We start from the raw sequence: 22514 nt of genomic DNA on the forward strand, positions 1-22514 counted from the left end.
ATAGGCTTAGCTCAATTTTAAAGTGTTCAATCAATTTTAATGTTTTCTACTTTACAAGTAAATTTCATAAAAGAACCGTGGCTGCTCGATTTTCAGAGTCCTTCAGTTTTACTTCATCTCTGACACATTTCCATAGTGGAATTACATTAAAATACAGGGGATCTACAAATGCTTTTTAAGTTCTCCAAGGTCAAAATGGTCCCAGATTAGAGATTTGAAACTCTTTCGAGCAGATTTTCAAAAGGGACTGAGTAGTCAGCTCCTGCTGAAGCTATTGATTTCAATGGATGTGATACCCAGCATATCTGAAATTCAGATAATTTATTTCTTCACTTGAATAGCTTTCTGAAGCGTTTCAGGATGACATCTCAATCTTATCTTCCCACTGAATAAAAATATACTGGAGGCCCTGCTATGTATGTGGAAGCAACTGTAACTACCATTCTATGGCCTTGTCTTCGTTAGGAAGAAAGGTGTGTTTTTACCTCATGTTGGCTAATATGCGGTAACCAACACAAAGTAAAATCCTAGTGAAGACAGGGCAGTGTGCAGTTTTAACATGAGTTAACAAGTCAAGGTAAACCCTATGCTGCCCCTTAGTCTTTACTGTAACCTCCTAATGTGTGAAAACTACAAACTACCTTGTCTTCACTAGGATTTACCTCATGTCACTTACCATGATCACACTTTTTTCCTAGTGAAAACACCCTAAGAGCTAAATCCTTAGCTGACCAGAGTAGATCTTAGTGCAGATGAGGCATAGGAAACAACTCCCTGACTACATTAGAGCTGCCCTAAGGACTCCTCTGAATAACACCAGTTTATAATACCACCCCACCCTCGGGGCTATTTTAGCAGCAACATAAACCAGACTACATTATATCTGACTCCACCACCTTGGCCTTGAAATATTCTTCTCCTACTATTGATATGATGGGCTTGCATAAAGCCAGATATGAGGGCTTTAAACTAGCTTAGAACAATGGGGATATGTTTACACTGCAATGAAAGCCCAGGCTCAGACTCAGGCTCAAGCCTCAACCCCCCATCCATCTTACACACAAATCTCGTGGACTGAGGCTTGGACCCAAGGTTGCAGGATCCCACAGGGGTTGGGGGTCCAAGCCTGAGTCCAGCCAGGACCCAGGGTTCAAGCCCTATCGTTTTGCAGTGTGCATGCAGCCATGCTGGACTCAGACCCTGGAAGTCCGCCTTCACTATCCCACAGTCCCATGGGCTGATGTTCTTTGTCCTCTCTATCCCATGAGTCGCCAGTTGACTCCCAGGAAACAGAAGAATCCCCCTGGTTTTAGCACAACAGCTCAGTGTCTAATCCTTCCATTTTATTCTGACTGCTGAGCTGCAAACAGACCTTCGGAGAACCTTCTGCATTTGCAATTGCCCCCAAAAAGAAGCAGTCCTTTACAAAGCGCCTTGCTTAGAGGTCATGGGAGCACAACCAGATTTTGGTTAATCTCTGGTGTGAAGCCAACAAAACAGCTCATTTCAGTAAGAATACTGGGAATGACTATGTATACCAGCAAATAGCCAAGAAGCTGGCACAGAACTGGCAGGAGAAGTGCAAGAGGCAGGAGTGCCTCAGAACCTGGTAAGTTTCTAGCTATAGCAACCCACTTCTGAACTAGTATGGCCGCTGTCATGCATGTGTTGTGATACAAGAGGGCTGGGGCAAGCTGCTCACAAAGCTCCAGAAATGTAGCTTTCTTCATGTGGAAGTTCTGGACCCACTGCTGGTCTGCAAGACGATGTGGCCTCCCCAGTCTGTGCTTGTGACCTTGCTCCAGAAGCATCCGTCTACATGGGGGGCATTAGTAGCTACACCAAGTGTCACAAGCAGCCTCAGCAAGTTCTGCCATGTCTGTGTGCTCCCCGCCATCCTCCTCCTGTCCCATCATCAGTCTGTCAGGTGCCTTCAGTGGGTCAGAAAACGCTACCAAAATCCACATCACTGTTTCACGGAAGCTCTGCCAATTTCCGGGAACAGGAAAGAAAGTGCAAGTGAGAGAAGTTCCTCAAATGGTGCCTTCTCCAAGTTGCTGTCTCCGGTTGCTGGGAGCATGCAGACCAAAATGAGGGCTCAGCAGGATGTGTTGGCTAACTGTTCAAATTTCCTGTAATATGTGGGGCGGACAATCAAGTTTTCCCATGCTGCACCATGAACAAAGGGCTAGAGTGGCCACATTTTGGGAGGTTACTAGGAAGTCTGGGATATGGTTGGTTGGACTCAGATTTTCATACTGCATTCTGGATGCTGAAGCCCCGGATATGAGCCTGGGTTAAAATATTCTTAATCTAGGATCAGCAATCAGTGCAGACACTCAGATCCTGGTTTCTCAAACTCAAGATTAGCTGACTCAAGTTCCTGGGCTTCCACTGCAGTGAAAACATGCCCTGGGAGACTACTTGGCTGCCCATTTAGTATAACTTCAGTAGCACAAAGGGACCTTATCACAAACCAGCATCTGGCCCTTGCATTTGAATTCTACCCATACATTGTGTTGATGCTGATTGTTTTCTTTCATTGCTTTCCAATACTCTTAACTGTTCTTCTTTTGTCTTAATTAGCCCATCTCAAGCCCGGATTGTAAATGAGTATACTGAAGTCCAGCTGCAAGAGATTGTCAAAAAGATGCGGGCAAGAACAACAGTCTACAAAGAAAAGCTGACTGACCCATTACTGTCCTCTCCTGAGACCAGTCTTATAGCTTGTAAGTTGTGTTAGTTCTCAAAAGATAGTTATTTAGGGCTTGTCTTCATTTACCTCCGAGATTCGGCGGCAGTCGACTGGAATTACGCAAGCTATGGAAAAAGCTTGCATAACTCCCATCGACTTCTCTGCTTCTGTTCTGCGCACCGTCTTCACTGCACTGCGCTTTACTACTTGAGGAGGTGGTCTTAATACATCGATTTCTGGATTGACTGAGCGGGTCTTCACTGACCGCTCAGTCGATCCAGAGAAGTCGATCTGATAGTGGTGAATTTGCCGCCGTTAGTGAAGATATAGTTTAAGTTGATGGTTTAAAGATGAAAAGCCTATTGTGAGAGTTTAAAATGCCAGAAGATAATATTCAAAAAATCATGGACCAAATCCTCATTTGGTATAAATTCGCATATCTCCACTGAAGTCAATGGAGTTGTGTTAGCTTCCATGAGCTGAGACTGTGGCCCTATTTAAACTCATTAAGCCAACTCATTCAATAGTTTTAACAGAGGTAAGTCTCAAATGATGACTCTCTAGGATCACCATTTTCAAACTATTTTCTAGAGTCTCGGTTATTTTATCTGAATTCCTGGGGATCAAAGGTATATTCCTTATGGGGAGGCATATGTGGCATATTCGTCATGGGAGCATGTAGGTGATACCAAGATGAGATCTTTTTTATAAAAATAAACCTTAAGGGTACTGTGATAATCTTCCAGCATCATTAAATATGCCCGGTATGTAGGTTAGAATGGGATAAGACAGAGCAAGGCAATACATCTCACCTGAAAATAATTAAACATAGTACTGACATTGTTCCTCTTCAGAGAAAAGCTTGTTTTCTTCCTTTGCACAAGAGGAGGAAGAGTGTGTAGTCTTCATATTCTACAGTTTTTTCAGAAGCTATTTATTGATCTCCTAAATTCTAATGAGTTGGAAAATATAGCAGGTACGATGAGTGTCAGGATGAGTGTCTAAACTATTATAGTGAAAAGTTCCAGAGGGGTAGCTGTGCTAGTCTGTATACAGCAAAAATAACAAGAGCACTTTAAAGACTAACAAATTTAATTTCTGCAGCCATAAGCCTTTGTGGGCTGCAACCCACTTTGTCAGATGCAAGAAATAGAAATCAGATAGGAGGTATATATATATATATATATACACATCCAACAGTAAGGAACATCAACGGGGTAGGTGTTATCAAAGTCCATTCAGTTAGAGTAGATGAAGCCTATTCACAACCACTGATTAGAAGGTGAGAATGTGTGAACAGTGACGATTACTTCTTGTAATGAGATAACCATTCCAAGTCCCTATTCAGACCCAGTTTGATTGTGTCAAGTTTGCATATGAGTTCCAGCTCTGCAGTTTCCCACTGAAGTCTGTTTTTGAAGTTTTTTTGTAGAAGTATGGCAACTTTCAAGTCAGCTCCAGAGTGTCCTGGGAGATTGAAGTGCTCTCTGACTGGTTTATGGATGTTACCATTTTTTATGTCTGATTTGTGTCCATTTATTCTTTTGTGTAGTGACAGTCCGGTTTGGCCAATGTACATGTACCTGTACCTGTACATCGTTTGCCCCATAACCTCAGCCATCCACAGCCTCAATAACAACTCTGATATTTATAATCAAAGAGGTAGACAAAGGAAGTGCCATTGTCATCATAAATAGGCTGGATTACGAACAGGAGGCTGCCAGACAACTCTCCAACACCACATTCCACAAGCCATTACCGTCCAATCCCACTGAGGAATACCAAAAGAAACTACAACATGTACTTAAGAAACTCCATAAAGAAACACAGGAACAAATCTACACAAACACACCCCTTGGGCCCCGACCGGGGTTATTCTATCTGCTACCCAAGATCCACAAACCTGGGAATCCTAGACCCCCCCATCATCTCAGGCATTGGCACTCTCACTGCAGGACTGTCATGTTATGTGGACTCTCTCTTCAGGCCCTATGCCACCAGCACTCCTAGCTATCTTTGTGATACCACTGACTTTCTGAGAAAACTACAATCCATCGGAGATCTCCCAGAAAACACCATCCTAGCCACTATGGATGTAGAAGCTCTCTACACCAACATTCCACACAAAGATGGACTACAAGCCATCAGGAACATTTTCCCTGATGATGATATGGCACACCTGGTAGCTGAAATTTGTGACTTTGTCCTGACCCACAACTACTTCAGATTTGGAGGCAATCTATACCTTCAAATCAGTGGCACAGCTATGGGCACCTGCATGGCCCCACAGTATGCCAACATTTTTATGGCTGACCTAGAACACCGCTTCCTCAAGCCCAAGCACCTTTCCTTTACCTACGCTACATTGATGACATTTTCATCATCTGGACCCACGGGAAAGAGTCCCTCGAAGAATTCCACCGGAATTTCAATAATTTCCACCCCATTATCAACCTCAGCCTGGACCAGTCCACACAAGAAATCCACTTCCTGGACACTACAATACAAATAAAGGTTGGTCACATTAATACCACCCTATACCGAAAACCAACTGACCGCAATACATATCTTCATGCCTCCAGCTTCCACCCTGGACACATTACACGATCCATTGTCTACAGCCAAGCCCTAAGATACAACCGGATTTGCTCCGATCCCTCAGACAGAGACAAACACCTACAGGATCTCCATAAAACATTCTTAAAACTACAATACCCACCTGGAGAGGTGAAGAAACAAATTGACAGAGCCAGACGGGTACCCAGAAGTCACCTGCTACAGGACAGACCCAACAAAGAAAACAAGAGATCACTACTGGTCACCACCTACAGTCCCCAGCTAAAATCTCTCCAACACATCATTAAGGATCTACAACCTATCCTAGCAGATGATCCCTTACTCGCTCAAGCCGTGGGAGGCAGACCTATCCTTGCTTACAAACAGCCCCCCAACCTGAAGCAAATACTCACCAGCAACCGTACACCATACAAGAACACTAACCCAGGAAAAACAATGAGAGTTCTGTAGCACTTTAAAGACTAATACATTTAATTTCAGAAGGCATAAGCTTTCGTGAGCTTCAGCTCACTTCCTCAGATGCAGTCGGTAGAAATGATACAGCAAATAGGAAACATATATAGAACCTATCCCTGCAACAAACCCCGTTACCTGCTCTGCCCGCACATCAACTCTAGTGACACCATCACAGGTCCTAACCACATCAGCCACACCACAAGGAGCTCATTCACCTGCACATCTACTAATGTAATATATGCCATCATGTGCCATATATATTCCCATGTATATTGGCCAAATCAGACTGTCACTACACAAAAGAATAAATGGACACAAATCAGACAAAAAATGGTAACATCCATAAACCAGTCGGAGAGCACTTCAATCTCGTATTAAATTATTATAAACTTTGCCAGCTAAGAAAGAAATGGTCTGATTTTTTTATTACTTCTCTGTCAGTTACCCTATTAGCCCTCTCTTTGGCACTTACTTATTTTTTAAATTGTAGATACTCCAGTTTGCCAATTTACTACTCAGATTCAGTTGTATCTTACACTGCAAGTAGCACCATTGAAATCAAGCGATTATTTTTAGAGTAAGAAACTCAGCTCAAGGATAGCATAACTGGCTCCAGAGCACTTCTATCCCATCCATGGAAAGTTTACAACAGCCATGCAAGAATAAATTCCCGGGTGCCTCCTGCCATGCCACATTTCCATCCTGCGAGGGCCTCTTTCCCTGGACAGGCTATGCTTGTACAGTTATAGTGTAGTAACACATTTCCCTCTGTGACACCTAGCACTAAATGTCCTGTTGGTGTTATCAGGAGTGCACCTGTCTATGTCAGTGCTAAATTTATCCTCCAATCTGTTTTCTAACTGAAAACAGAACTGAAAATTGTATCTATAAACACTAAGGAGTGGATTGCTTGGTTTTTAACACGTTGAGGCTCTCAAGATCTGTCACAACAGTGAGGTGTATACAGTGAGGTAACATAGTTAAATGTTACTTTCTGTGATATTCACATGCTTAGCTCCAATTAAAAAGAAGCCTCCACCACCACCCCCACCAAAAGAAGAGAAAAAAGAAGAAGAAAAAAAAGAGGAAGATGCAGCCACGCTCGAGGAGGATCATTATTGCAACATGCTGTGCTGTAAATTCAAGAAACCACCGTTGAAAGAATACCTGAAGATGATGGAGCTACCAGACAGTATAGATGCATACACAGGTAAACCAAATGCAGTCACACAAAAGAAGGTGTCAAAGGTGTGACAAAATTATTTGTTATTTGTGTTAGAGTAGCACCTGGATGCCCTGTCTGAGATCAGAGACAATCCCTCCCTGAAGAGCTTTCCATGTCAATAGCCAAGAGAGAGAAAGGGTGACACTGGTAACAGAGGCACAAAGAGGTGAAGTGATTTGCCCAAGCTCACCCAGAGGAGCCAGGAATACACGTCAGCTCTCCTGATTCCCAATCCAATGCCTGATCCCCTAAAGCCACTGCCCCTCCACTGCTGAACGACCTCGGAAGCCTAGTGAAGTCTGTCATGAAAATCTGACTACCCAAACTGGACAAGTTTTAGAAGTACTCCCCCAAAAAAACCCTCTGCACAGGTATTTTCTGTTCAGTCTCTAACTTTTTCCCCATTAAAACTATTTTAAAGCCTTTGATAAGTGAATTCAGCCCTCTCCCTTGAATAAATTCCATGTGTGACTCCCAGCTCTTACCAGAGCCCCCTTGCCAGACCATGCTGTGTTAAAAATGGCAGAGGGTGATCTTCTGTGTTCCACAGAAACTGTTCTAAATTAAATCCACCTAACAGGTTTGTTTCTGTGCAGGTTTTCTGTAATCCACAAGTCAAAAGAGTGAAATGTTTTCTACAAGGTGGATTTCTGCCCCTGAGTTTGAAGTGTTGCACAGGTTTTTGACTGTAAAACAGCAGTTAAAAGCAATGGTATTCTCCTGTCTAAAACACTGCACAACGTCCTGAAGACTCAGGGTATGTCTACACTCCTATTAAAAACCCAGGACTGGCCAACTGACTTGGGCATGCAGGGCTCGGGCTAAGGGGCTATTTAATTTCAGTGTAGACATTCAGGCTTGGGCTAGAGCCCAGGCTCTAGGACCTTGTGAAGCGGGAGGGTCCCAGAGTTCAGGCTGCAGTCCAACGTCTACGTAGCAATTAAATTTAGCCCAAACCCCGTGAGCCCGAGTCAACTGGCATGGGTCAGCCATGGGTGTCTGACTGCAGCGTAGACATACCCTTAGGGATCTGGGTTTACTCTTTGTACATTGTTGTATACTACTATAAGGAACCTTTAGAGTGAATAGTTCCTATGAACTGGAATAATCCCTATTTCTTTCTGGATATCTGTGAAAAGCAATTATAATTCCGTCAACAAAAAATCTGACAAAGATACTATAGAGTCTTTTCTCTAGTTTTATCCAGATAGGCATGTAGCTAGTACACTAGCTGAAACCTGGGGTATCACGAAGGAGGAGACAGGAGTGATTATTCCAGTAACATTAGAGAGTCCTTTTTTAGATCTCCTTCTCTAGCAATATGTCTTAAGTTTTCAGAAATATTATCTCACCTTCTCATAATACGTAGTATTCTTATTGCCCCGTACATGTTCAAAGCACTGAACTGATATGAACAAATTCATCCTCACGTCACTCCATGAGCTAGATGAATAAAGTATTACTATCATCACCATACCTGTTTTATAGGTGGAGAAACACAGAGAAGTGAAATGCCATACCCAAAGTCACACAGCAAAGGAATGGTTTAGTCACCATGAGAACTCAGGATTTCCTATCTCCCAGCCCAGCATTCATTCCTCCAGATGACAATGTCTTGTAAATTTGCAAATTGCACTGCTTTCTTTGGAGGATGAGCCCTTTATTCCCAAACATGGAGAGAAATAAAAAGATGATAATTTCATACCGATTAAGTCACTAGCTCCTGTTTTTTTTCCCAGATCGCCGCTATGTAGTGTGGCTCCTGATTGTTACTATTGCTTATAACTGGAACTGCTGGTTTATTCCACTGCGCTGTGTGTTCCCAGTACATACACCAAGCAACATGTATTATTGGATCATCATGGACAGCATTTGCGATATTTGCTACTTGTGTGATTTGCTGGTATTCCAGCCCCGCATGCAATTTGTAAAAGGTGGAGATATAATAGTAAGTAAGAACTTCCACATTAGTAGTTGTACTTTGACCTACATTATTAGACATGAAGCAGAAACTTGTTTAAACCTCAAATAAGCTTTTTCTCACAAGGCACACCTGTGCTTCTTTATTTATCCAAGTATATGTATGCACTTCTGCACTGATCTTCAGCTCTTTTGCTTTGGAAAAGAGGCAACTTACATTTTATTTCTATATGCTTTGCCAGTATTCTAATTACATACAACAGCCATTGAAAAGGCAAAGGCATAAGTGTCACATGATAGTGGCAAGGTCAGATTTAAAGCTCTTACTCACCCAAATTACACAGCTGGAAAAAAGCAACTTAGTGCAGCTTCTGTGGCATCTGAGACCACATGAAAATGTAGCCAAAGAAATGTGTGTGAAATTTGCAACTCTCCAGGGAGTTACTCATATACTACAGATGTTGCAGATGAAAACAGGCTTTTCTACTAGCTCAGCGAGTTATGCTTCAGTCATATATGGTGAACATGGCAAAACCATAGAGTCACCTAAATAAAAGCTTTGTCCATCTTTTAACCTGACATATACTTTTTCCTTACAATATCCTCTGTTAAGAGATTTACAGTTCAATTTCCAGCCTCTTTACTGACATCAAAAGGCAGCAAGTCTCAAAAAATCAGAAGGAGTCAGTCCTGAAAATAAGGAAACAGCTAGAGATTATTTAGCTATCAAAAACAAGCATCTGGTAGCAAGTAGAGAGGGCAGATATTGACAAACACACTTCATCTAAAGCTGCATAAACAGAGTGATGTAGGAAGGACCAGGTTGTGGCCACTACTTGAGAGGAGTTAGAAAATTCACTGAGGAGGGAATCCAGGAGGCCTCTGCTGAGCTAAGGTTGGCAAAATATATCTTGCAGAGTTGACACAAGGCAATGATCCAGTCAGCGTCTGAGTAAACTAACATAGTTTGTCCAACTATGCTCAGGTTGCATTATACTACCTGGGCTCTTTTTCAATGTCATTTCAGCCTTAAGAGAATTTTCAGTGCAGTAGCAAAATACTGACTGATCCCATCACATTCACCTACATCCTGACACAGCTGAAATTCAGCAAGCCAAATTCCTTAGAGGTTTTATGAGGACAAGAATGTAGGGCTCTTGGTGGGAAAATTGCCAGAGAGAGCACAAGTGTTTGCAGTGGTTCAAGGCACCTTCCACCTCTCTGCCAGTGAGTAGGCTCACAAGCACTAGCACAGCCAAAAGATATCAGAGGTGACTGTAGCCAAGACAGCGAGGGGATGCACTGACTCAGCACAACCTATGAGCCTCCACCAGTGGGACTCCTGTGGAGACCCAGGCAACCCTTCCATTTCTCAGTGAGTGGATGGGTGGGGATGTGAGAGACAGTGAGAAACCCCAGTGGAGTGCAGTGATGCTCACTAGCAAGAAGAGGTGTATTTTGCACCATTTTATGGCAGCAGAGGTGAATCTAACTCACCATTTCTGAAAGCGAACTGAACACAAGCAGACTTTGTAGGAAGACTCCACTGCTCTCAGAACTACCACCATCTGCTGTGCTTTGTCTCTTGTGACAGGGCCAGACCTGATGGCTACAGGAGAGTAGTGGAGGGTATCTATATTAGCCTCAGGATCAACAAATCCCTGTTCCCTGGGTGATCCAGCTGGGGCTACTCCAGGGCAATTAGGCCAATTAGGCCAGCTGAGGCCAGTCAAGGAGCTTGCCCCAACTGTCAAAAGCCTCCCTGTCAGGCAGATGGGAGCAGCTGACAGGGAGTTAAGAGAAGGAGTGGTGCCCTGTGGCTACAGGGCTTAGAGCAAACACTGTTGCCACCACAACCCAAAAGGTACCAGAGGCAAGGGGGGCACCCATCCGAGCATGGCCAGGGATCCTAGGCACACAGGCCTGAGGGAGAACCACCCTCCCCCTGCTCCCACCCAGGCATATCGCCAGCATAGCCAAAGAGGGTGCAGGACCCATGGAAGGGCAGAAGAGGCCGCCCTTGCCCGACTCTCTAGAATATTTGAATCTACGGAAGTGTTACTGCTGATTTTCCTGCACATGTTCACAATCCTAGCCTTGGAGCATCACCTTCCAGTAAACATGGGACCTTCCTGCAAATTTCAGATCCAAATATGGACTTTCCTCTTTTTCAGAGGCATTCAGATCTGAGATTTTGGTTGGACCCTTCTCCCCCTTTCATAATTACTTTGTTTCAGTAGCAAGTTTAATAAACAAATGAAATGAACATGCAAAAATGAGCTTACATGACATCAGAAACCACAAGTGCACAGCAACAAGAAAATTCAAAACCAAGACTATGTCTACAGTGCAATTGGAGGTGTAATTGCAACTTGGATAGGCATCTCCATGCTAGTTTTAATCTTGCTAGTGCAACTAAAAATAGAGAAGACATAATGGCACAGACACCGGCACAGGCTAGGAACATGAGCATATAGTGAGGGGTCAGTATTGGTTTGTACAGCTCCAGCTGTCTCATCTTCACTGTTATTTTTAGCCACACTAGCTAAATTAAAGCTAGCAAATGTATGCCTATATGAGCTGCAATCACACTTCCATTTGCAATGTAGACATGCCCTCAGACTTGTATTTCCACCTGTGACTTGGAGCCAGCTTTAATTCAGTGTTTCTATACACCACATTACCCCTTCTGTGCTTTAGGCTATTCTTGAACCCTACTTTCAGGTCTCAAATAGGACTATGTAGACATAATGTGTGTCTATATTAATTGTAGTGCGAAATAATGTATTTTTCCATGACAGGTTAGTCATTGACAACCCTTCTTAAATCCAGTAAACTTGAGTTTTGTGAATAAGGTTAAAACTGTAGCGTAAGGAAGACCACTTTTCTTTCACTTGAAGCTGTTTGTACAATTCATGGATTTTTAAAGCCAGAAGGGATTGTTATGAACATGTAATCTGAACTCCTGCGTTTTTCTTAAAGCTGTGAAGTGATAATAAGGGAAAGTAGAAAATAGGTCTGCTTTGTTATGGAAAAAATCCTTATGATTTTAAAGTTATGTAAAAAAACTACCTCTTTGATGTAAATACAGTAGGTATAATAATAGATACATTCCTTTCGATACTTCTGATTAACCTTTCCTAACATGGTATTACCATCAGTTCCCATGGTGAGCACTTTGAAAATAAATGGCTAATCATTATTAATGAATGCAGTACTGATTGTTATAATGCTAATGATAGTGCATTTATTTAGCTTTCAATGGCATGATCCCTCTCCCAGATACTCAGAACTAGTCCCGGCATGTGCCCTGGAGCAGTCTGTTTGGACACCTAAGGCCTGATCCTGAACAACTGAGCTCTCCCACTGACTTTAATAGATGCAGAGTCAAACCCTAGCCTGAACATTATCAGAAACAGATCTTTGACAGTTTTTTTTACCTAAGCTTTTTCCCCCTTTCTTTATCATTTTAGACTGACAAAGTAGAAATGAAGAAATACTACCGGAGTTCTCTGAAGTTTCGGGTGAGTAGGTTGTGTTCTACTTTAGAGTTGCTTCAGTGCCTTAAATTTTAGCCTTGGCATTCCACAGAGCTTTCCATGCTCCAATATTCCATGTAGACTGAGGAATAATACTGACGGGTCACTGACTGACTGTCCTTTCAGCTTCTCACCAATCACATCTAATGCCATGCTCATAAAAATCGTTTATTCATTCAGAAAATATTGCTTTGGGATGTATGGCTCCCATTGACTGCAATGGGAGGTAACTCCATTAATGCATTAAATTCCATAAATAAGGCACAGTGGAGATTTCTTAAAGAAAGAAGCCTATGCTGAGCTCAAAATCAAATGGTATCTTTATTTAAGAAACACTAGTATATACTTGTGATAGTAACACATGATCATAAATAGATATTACCTTGACTCCTTGCAACTAAATCTAAAACTCCTTCTAACTTTTAAAGCTCTGAGCCTTAGATAAAAACAAGGATCCATCTTATTCATGCAGTTATTGCATTTTATTCTGAAATGTAATTTTCTCAGTAAGAGTAAAAAGACACTATATTGTAAGTTACTGGGCTAAAGGTCCCCAAGCCCCTCTGAAATTACAATCTAAGGTCCTGCTGCTGCAAACACTTTTGCACATGCTCCACTTTAAGCACACAAGAAGTCTCATTAATTCCAATGGCAGGGCTTGAATGCCTAAAGTTAAGCGATGTAGAAGTGTTTGCAGAATCAGAGCCTAAATAGACATAATACAGACAATGGAGCAGTGAAGAGATTCAACCTGAAAGCAAAGTGATGGGTATATTGGGCCTATGTCTTAGGTGCCCTTGATTTTTACTTAAGTTAGACCATGTCTGCATTGATGGTGGCAAATTCGCCACTGTCAGATCAATTTATGCGGTTTGATTGAGCGGCAGTGAAGACATGCTCCATCGATTCAGAAGTCAATCTAATAAAATCACCTCCCCAAGAAGTGTAGCGCTGAGTTGATGGGTATGCATTTCCCGTTGGCACAGCACAGTGGAGACGGTGGGCTAAACGGAAGTGATGAAGGCGACAGGAGTGACACAAGCTACTTTGTGTAGCTTGCGTCACTCCCGTTGACTGCCGTTAAATTTCGCTAGCAGTGTAGACCAGGCCTTAGTGGGAGTTAAGAGTTCTCATCTACATTTTGGAACACTACATTTTGGAATTTGTCATTTAATTAAATACTGATCAACTGTCATTGCATATTAAAATGTCTGGAGCTAACCTTTGGCTTTTCCTGTGTGGGTGCATTAGAGGGGAGACAATAGCCAGGGGATGCTTCTTCCCCAGTCATTAGTTTTTTTGCAGGAGTCAGGTACAATCCATCTCTAATCACTGGGGAGAAAATGGATGGCATCACTAGCTGGTGGCTAACAGCATTAGTGGCATTTCTCTGGATGGAAGCATTTCTGGGTAGGCAGAAGGCAGAGTTATGACGCTAAATCCATGAGCCCCTTTTTCTCCCTCACCACAGCAGCAGCAGAACAGGGTCTGAACCAGGAGCCACCTCCAGGAGCTGCCCCTTTAAGAGACAGCACCTGGTTGATACAGCTCCCTTTCTCTCCGCAAAGCAGACTTTCCACTTGGAAAGAATCAGGAAGAAAGAGAGAACCACATGTAAAAAATGCTAGTCAGGTCACTTAATGTGCTGCTGGAAGGCACTCAGAATCTATGATGATGTGAACAATAAAAGACCCTGAAAGGGATAGAAGAGATGCATTGGGAGGAAGCGGTGCCTACACCTGTTGTAGTGCAGGGAGTGCCCTTTGTCGTACTCCCCATGGGTCTCTGGAGGCATTATGGCTTTGAAAATTATACTACTACACAAAAATGCTTGTGAGGTGTTTCATTGCCTCCCCTCCTAAGCCCTCGGCATATCTCAGGTTCATCAGCACTATAACTGAGCCCACAGCATTTAATTATTAATAGCAAGGCTACAGTGAAATATCCAAGACATTGTTAATAATCCTCAGTAAATATATGAAAATCTGAGACATGGAACATAAGTAAGGGCAGAAGAACGCTCCTCATGTTTTCATAGAGATGGTGTTCTTGTCAGTTACTTAGAGAAGATGGACAGTGCATGTTAACTGTTCATCTTTCATGTGCAATGATTATTAAATCTAGTCATGTTCACTACAGAATGTAAACAAGTTATAGTCATTGTTAAGTCTTAACTGAACTGTGCTCTTCAACAGCTTGATCTGGCATCAGTAATACCATTTGATGTTTTATGCTTCGTCTTTGGGTTTAACCCAGTGTTTAGAGCAAACAAGATATTAAAGGTAAGACCAGAGGATTTATTATGATTTGTCCACTGCAAAATATGAAGAGTTTAAAACCTATTGAAGATTTAGTAAAAATATTTGGGAATCTTTTATGTCTGATTTTGTAAATGCTTCCTCTTGCTAAGAGTCTAAGCTACAGACTCAAACTACCAAATAAATAAGTAAAATATGTTGTTTTAACAAAAGGAATAATGGTTCTGGTTATTTTTCAGCTGCTTTTACTTATATTTACTTTTTCAGTTGTACACAGTATTTCTGTGATCTAGACTGGTTGGATTCTATTAATTTAAATTGAAATAGTTTTAAATAACCTATTTAGTTTGCAAGAAAAAAATCATTTAAAAAACTAGTTAAGATAGCTAAGTGAGAAAAATGTACTTATTACTCACCTATCACATCACTTACAAAATTCAATTATGTCAAAGCGAAGGAGTGAATAATTAAGGACAACAGATATCTTACACTGTCCATATCATAAAAATAAGCATATTTTTCTAATCAACTGCAAGAAATGTACAGTGCCTGGTGGAGCACAGAGAGGTTGGGGAAGAGAGAGATTATAACTCTGCCCCATCTCTACATCTCTTGCAGAGCAAGTCAGCTGTATCATGGGAAGGTACAGCCTGCACAGCCCCCCTATATCAGCACAATCCCTTCCTGAGCTCCCAATATGGCAGTGGAGCACCACGTACTCCCTCAACTTCCCAACTCAGGCTAGTAGCTAAATGCCACCAATTGGCCCTTGCATTTTACTATTCCTGCCCTTGAAAACTCCCTGCTGAATTAGTCAATGTCAAGATCTCTCTTTTTGTCACAAGTACAAAGCACTTATCACCGCAGTATCTAAGCACAGCACAATGGGAATGGCATCTGTTTCCGTGGCAAAGCCCTTTCTGAAAGAGTATTTGATACACAAACTTACGTTAACGGTGAGTAAAAAGTCATTCATCGTCATCATCATCATCATCAATTGTCATGTCATCACAGTAAATGGCAAGCAGAGGCATCATTTGCTATGGGACAAGGGGGGCAGTTGTCCCTCCCAGACATTGGTTTGCCCCCACCCCCAGACTTTTCATAGGTCTGTATGCTCCACTTTTTGCCTTCCCCCAGCTTTCTATGAGATTTATTATATCCTATGTTCTATGTGCTGATACAACTTTGCCCCTGCCCACTAATATTACGGAAATGACTCCCCTGATGGCAAGAGGTCATCTATAACATAGTTAATAGGGACAAACACCACCAAAATCTATGCTGAGTCCAGTTTTCATCCTAGCTTTGCAGTTCATCTTTACACTAAATGTTTAAGGAATGTCAGACAAGTGAAAAATACATTCTTTTCAAAATAAGTATGTGAGCGAATGTCAGTCCCATTAGAAAAACATATGCTATAAGGCCCATGGTTGGATTATTTTCATTTGGTTTCCGTCTAGCATATGACCTTCTTTGAGTTCAATGACCGGTTGGAAGCTATCCTGGATAAAGCATACATCTACAGGTATGTGAACAGTAGACTTACAGTATGCAAAGGTTGGCACAGAATTTCAGTCGCTGTCTTGGGCGTGCAGGAAGAAAGACAAGATGCCTGGCATGAATCTTCCCAGTCCAAAAAAAGGCAACTAATGCAATGACTACAACAGACCAAAAAACTCATTTCCCCCTCCCCGGCCCCGGGATCAGAGTAGGACTGAATGAGTGCGGAGAGGAGTTGTTAATCCAGTCATGAAAGGGGGCTCAGGCTGGAGAGACAAGATACCCTCCCCAAGGTGTGCAGAGGTTAATGGCTTACTTAAGCCCCTCTGACCCACCCACTGGTTCAGATGATGCCTTTTCTCCACTGCTGGACACCCCTTTCCCAATCCCAAGGGTGTGGGGATCCTTAAAGGAGCCATTACCCTTTTTTCCACTTGCCCAGAGAAAGCCTTTGAGGTTGTGGGAGTTGCATTCAGTCTCCCCGGTTGTCAGTAAAGCACAGTGTTGAGTATGATAAACCTCAAACAACTCCTCTCAGTTATTTTTTAATGGTCTCTCTTCATTATAGGCCATGATCCTACAAACACTTACGTACATGGGTAATTTTATTCACTTGAATAATCCCATTCAGTTCAGTTTGACTATACATGTGAGTAAAGTTACTCTCCTATAGGGTTTATAGGATCAGAGCCCATGTCACCACACCAGACAAAATCTGAAGAATCAAAAAGGTTTCCTTAATGGGATAATCACAGGAGACTTCCTTTGCTTATGGCTGAAGTGAGAGTCTCTTCTCTGTGACAGTTTGCTGGCACATAGCAGTAGTCATGATATCAAGGCTGTCTGAATGTTTTTCTTTATGCACTGCTCTCACCTTTCATTTGGTACGTACAGAATCTTCCCCTTTCACTGTCTTAGCTAAACAGGGGGTAGGCGTCAATGCAGCACAGACTTTGGAGAGTGAAAGCCTGGGTGACTTTACGTGACTTTTGTGCCTTCCTTATTACAGGCTGCTCTAGGAACCAAAACAGCTCCCGGCATAACTCAGGCAGCTACCCTAAGTAACATCACTACTCTATGGGCAACACTTTTGCTAATAATGCCCATAATCCTCCCCCAACTTATATGAGGCCCAGCCCCTCGCCCCCAGTCGTGCAATGGCATTTGCCTTATACCAAGTCTTGTGGAGGGTGGCTGGAGAGCAGCGTAGGTTGCTGTATGTAATGCCAGCACCTGGAAAATTCAGCTCCAGGGCTTATATGGTTCTTGTATGTTCTTGTATGTTGCTGCAGCGGGAGCAAGAATCCCTTCCAAGCCACCTTGTTGTATTTCAGACAACTACATTTAAATGATAGGCTTGGGATTCTTGCATTGCAAAACAGATATTTTATGAGATTTAGACACAGAAGTTGCATTCCAAAGGAAGTGATAATATTATCTATGTAATACAATCTAATATCTGCTAAGTAAAGCAGAGGTTGATGTTTTCGAACTTCATCTTGTTTTTATCTTAATCTTAAGTATTTCTTAGGTGCTTTTCATCATGGTATCTAAATGCCATTTGAAATTAAGATTCTTAGGCCCATTCATTGAACTTGATCAGTGTGCATGACTCCAATGCCTTTCAAAATCCAATTTAAAATGACCTTCTTTACTTGAAACCTTTTAAGAAATTACTGTTGCCAATTTCACAGACCTTGTCTTTCCCTACTCCCCATCCTTCATAAGTCATCCTGTGTGAGAGGTAGGATAAATATTATCCCCATTTTGCAGATAGAGAAATTGAGGCACCGAGAAAGTAAATAGACTTGCCCAGGGTCACATAGTGAGTGTGAGAGCTAGAATTAGAACCTACATCTTCTGATGTAGCCACTAAACTAAATTACCCTCTTTGCTCAAGGATTATATAAAAGACCATATTCCAATTAAAATTGTATTGTATGCTGAGTGAGGGCAGCATATTTTGCTTTTTTAAAAACTGGGTGAATTATGTGCTCAGGAGATTTAGGAACCAAAAGTACTGGCTTTGCCAAGGACTAGCAGGAATAGGCATTTTGCAATCTTCCTCGTGCTGCTGTCAACACACATAATTTCTGACCTGAAACACCTACTGCTCCAGCCCTGAGCCTGTCTTCGGAGGAGTCTAGCAAATACATTGATTCATACCCTACAATCCCATTAATACAGTTTCACCTTCTTATAAACATTTATAGCCAGTTAAACCAATGGTTTATGAAGTCCTAAGAGAAACATAATTTAGAAGTGACCCTGCATCAACTCTACTATGAAGGTGATTCATTTGGCCTTTGGAGGAAGGGACAGACAGGAGATGACACAGTGGAAAAACAGCTGGCAAATACTAGTCAAGGTGCTGTACTGTGGCAAGTAATAGTTGGCAAAAATACGGCTATTGATCAAAATCAGGCAGTTCCATATTAAAGGGAAAATAAAAACAAGTTGTTTTCCAGGAATTATATCAGCTATGATTTGAAATACGTTGTCCTTTTACAGAGTCATTCGAACGACTGGATACCTGCTGTTTATCTTGCACATTAATGCATGTATTTATTACTGGGCCTCAGACTTTGAAGGAATTGGCAGCACCAGATGGGTGTATAATGGCAAAGGAAATATGTAAGTCCTTCTTTTACAAAAGATTTTTTTTTTAATCTTTCCCCTCAGCTTTGCTTGCAGGGTATGCCCTTATTTGTATAACTGCTTGGCTAGCTAACTTTTAGCACCATTACTGCTGATTATTGATAATGAATGGTGCTAATTATTTGGAGGGCAGGTGCAGTGAATAATTACTTTACCACTTTCCATTTTTATGGGTTTATGAGTCAGCTCTAACCACAAATTTAATTAAACATTTAGAAAGCAATGAGGGTCATAAATTAAACTTACTATTAGGTATGCACATGGGAAGTGCTACAGGGATAAAGGAACAATCATTTGAAAGGATCAGGGGAGTAGAATTGGGACAGACTATACCACAAGGTAGCATCATGTAATTCAATACAACATTTTACCCTCTCTCGACTCCATGGTTATTGGTCTGAAAGAGGTCCCACAGGGTTTCTGTCATTTTCAATGAAGGTCATGCTTTAATGTGTGGTAAAGAAAACTCTCCAGTGGGAAGGAGTAGGTATTGGCATACTCTGCCAACGGCTGCTCACAGCAACTGTGGAACTGGTGCCAAGTAATAGCTGTTAATTAAGATGAAGGAAAGAAAGAAGGAAAAATAGCAAAGTTATACAGCACATATTGTAGGTATAGATACATTTCTTTCAAGGACGGTGATCAATTTAAAGCCACAGAGACCTAAATTTGTCTATTAATTACATACTTGGAAAAAGAACATGTAACTGGCAATGTAAGTAAGTCTTTAGCCAGCTGTAGCCATTACCTTTAATAATGTGCAAGCATGATGCTTTAGCTTGTGATTTTGTCAGATTTAATGAGCAATGCAAAGTTTAGCAGTGATCAACATTTTGATGGAGATCTGCAAAAGAAACCCAGATGCTGCAGAAACTGGAGTAGGTATATTTGGGGATGGAAGATCCTATGGAAAGTAGTAGTATTAATCACTGATTTTTAATAGTAATTAGGTTATTTCTTAAAAAAAAAATAGGCCCACTCATAAAATTAAAGTTAAACGTGTAATTATTGATGAAATCAGGGCATTGGATTGCCAGGACTCAGACAAGAATGATTAAAAGTGAATTTCAAGTATAGATGTTTAAGTCAGTGTCATTCTTGGTTTACTTGCCTCATCTTTAAGAGGGCTTAGACAGGCAGCTCCTGCCTCATTCTGAGTCTTTTATTGGTAGAGAATTTACCCTGTCCTTTAAAACTTTAAAGTTTCTTCTGGAACGGATAAGAAGACAAAAGCAGAAGGTCTTCAGATTTTTAGTGCACAGAAATATTTTCCATTCTTGTTTAAAAGACCAACGAGTTCTTCTTTGAGTGGTTGCAGACATTTATTCCACTCAGGTGTGCACGTGCCTAGCACATCGAAGTCAGAGAACTGTGCTTAGCAGTACCCATCACAGGGCAACGCTTGCACCCTCTGGCCCTAGTAGCCCCTCCATGGCTATATAACGGTGGCACTGTCCTAACCCGCCTCAGTTTCTTCTCACTGCCTGCTGCTTGAATCAGAGCATTCAGTGTGGTGTTCACGTCCCATTCATTATCATAATGTTTCTCTGGGTTTTTTCCTGTACATAGTTAGTTTAGTAGTAACTTAAGTGTTAGGTTACTGTAGTATCGGTATTAGAGTTGAGCCTGGGGTAATGCCTTCTCTGGGTTTCAAATGTTTTCTATTGTGTGGGGTTGCTATACCTACTAGTGATCCCCCCACGCTCAGTGTTTATTGTGCCTTGGGGAAGAGCACATTAAGGAAAGGTGCTCTATTTGCAAGTCCTTTAAGAACAGATTGCAGGTGGCAAGGGACTTGCATTTGAGGAAGCACCTTATGGAGCAGGCCATGAGGCCCAATTCAGCTCGTGACCGCCACACATCATCAGGCCCCTCAGAGAACTCCTAAGGTTCCACATGTGGACTTGGATTCTTCACCCAGGAGGAAGAAGGATCATTCCCTTTCCTCTGGTTCCCTGAAGAAAAGAACCCACAAAACGAACCTGGGACTGCTCCAGAATCCACAGAGAGTCCTCCTTCTCTCCATCTAGCAGGAATGTGGACTGGCATGTGAGTCTTTCAGCAAGTGGGAAAGAGCCAGGTTATCAACCTGATTGCCAGTACCAATGCCTGATCAATTAGACTCCATACCATCAACTCCAGTACTGCCCCAGGGCTGTCCGTTGAGTCTGGTACTGATGACAGTGATGTCAGCACCAAAAATCTCCACACTGCCAATGTATCAGGCAGCAACGGACTTGCTGGGCCTGTCTGTTCCTGACATGCCATTCATTCAAGAGCATGCAACTATGGTGGTCTTGCCTTCAGTGCTGTTGGCACCCTCAGCACTGGTGACTGACTTATCAGTGTGGGCACTATCGCTTACCCTACTTCATATCCAGGGCCCTGGGTTTCAGTCAGCTTCCAATTCAATACTAAAGAGACTGCCAGCACAAATGCTATCTTCAGTACCAATGACAATTTCAGTGCAATCTACAGCTGTGTGTCTGGTACCAACTTCATCTCAGTACCTTATGTGAATAAGATGCTCTCAACTGTTCCACTGTCGATGCCAATGTGACCGGCATGTTGGAATGTGGATGATGCAGGCAGTTTGTTAGCTCCATCTGGACTGGCTCCTCCATTTTCCACCAAATTATTTAGAAGGATCTTTATGATAGAGTGTGGAAATATCTCCCTCTCCTTTGCCTTCATGATACCACTCTCAGAGGTTTTTGAGACCACCTGAGGATCACTGTCAGTACCGGAATGAGTACTGCTCCCACAGTAGGGACAAAGGTGTTTATTGCAGAGGGCCGTCTAGTGGCCAAAACATCTACAGTCAGTTCTGGATGTGGCAGATGCTTTGTCCAGACTTATGGCATCAGCTGTGATGATGATGAGGCCCTCGTGGTTAGAGAACTCTGACATAACTCCTGAGGTTCAACAGACCATAAAGGACTTACTATTTGATGGACGGGTTTTGTTTTCTGAGAAAACTGATGAGATGTGGCATTCTTTGAGGACTCCTGTATTACTTTATGATCTGTAGGGTTTTACACCCAGGCCTCAAAAAGACCTAATTTGAGAGGGTCAGCAGCAACACCAGCAATATTGCTCCCAATGACACTTCTGTCAGCATTCTATCCTGCTGGGCAGCAGGTCTTCCCTGGAAAAGAACATACATCACAGAGAAGGTCTTCTGTGTCTAGTTTTAGTCAACTAAATCATCCTCCTCCACCTTTGGACAGACAGTCTATTTGATTTTCATACTTAGAGCAGCATACCAGTAATGAATGTATAAACCTTATCTCCTCAGTTCCAGGACAGCCTGGCTCACACTAATCCGTGGGAAGCTATAAGAATGGACAGATGGGTCCTAAGCACTTTGGGATAGGGTTATGACATACACTTTCTCTCCATCCCACCTGCCTTCTCTGATGATGTACATTTTTGTGTTCCTGGAATCACTAGGGGATGTATCATGCAAAGATCCTAAGGCTGGCTATGCAGATACACAGCCTTTAAAGCTTGACTTCCTGGGGCACAGGGGGAGGGACTGGTTTTTCCTGTTTTCAGGAGGCTGGGGGGCAAAGCAAGACTTCTGATAGAAAAGGCTGAGTTTAAACAGACTCAGAGTCTTCCTTTCAATTCTGCAAATGAATAGGATCTTTTATCCTAATGCAGATCCAACCCTTTCAGAA

At 42.2% G+C, this 22514-nt stretch overlaps 1 protein-coding gene and 1 long non-coding RNA gene across 2 annotated transcripts in view; one reads left to right on the top strand and one right to left on the bottom strand.

Moving 5' to 3' along the window:
• Nucleotides 1-22514, top strand: part of CNGB3 (cyclic nucleotide gated channel subunit beta 3) — an 87284-nt gene that overhangs the window by 35865 nt on the left and 28905 nt on the right. The window contains exons 3-9 of the mRNA XM_067553513.1: nucleotides 2587-2729; nucleotides 6744-6938; nucleotides 8693-8901; nucleotides 12347-12397; nucleotides 14608-14694; nucleotides 16134-16198; nucleotides 18685-18807. Of these exons, the coding sequence (XP_067409614.1) occupies nucleotides 2587-2729; nucleotides 6744-6938; nucleotides 8693-8901; nucleotides 12347-12397; nucleotides 14608-14694; nucleotides 16134-16198; nucleotides 18685-18807 (873 nt within the window). The remainder of the gene's footprint in view (nucleotides 1-2586; nucleotides 2730-6743; nucleotides 6939-8692; nucleotides 8902-12346; nucleotides 12398-14607; nucleotides 14695-16133; nucleotides 16199-18684; nucleotides 18808-22514) is intronic.
• LOC137156786 (uncharacterized) lies at nucleotides 9387-10465 on the bottom strand. The gene is made up of 2 exons (XR_010920890.1): nucleotides 10371-10465; nucleotides 9387-9563 (listed from the first exon to the last, which is right to left on the bottom strand). It is a non-coding gene; the product is annotated as an uncharacterized lncRNA (long non-coding RNA).

Source organism: Emydura macquarii, unplaced genomic scaffold (genome assembly GCF_026122565.2).
Source record: "Emydura macquarii macquarii isolate MOO-44397 ecotype Brisbane River unplaced genomic scaffold, CSIRO-AGI_Emac_v2 contig_1477, whole genome shotgun sequence".
Lineage (NCBI taxonomy): Eukaryota > Metazoa > Chordata > Testudines > Chelidae > Emydura > Emydura macquarii.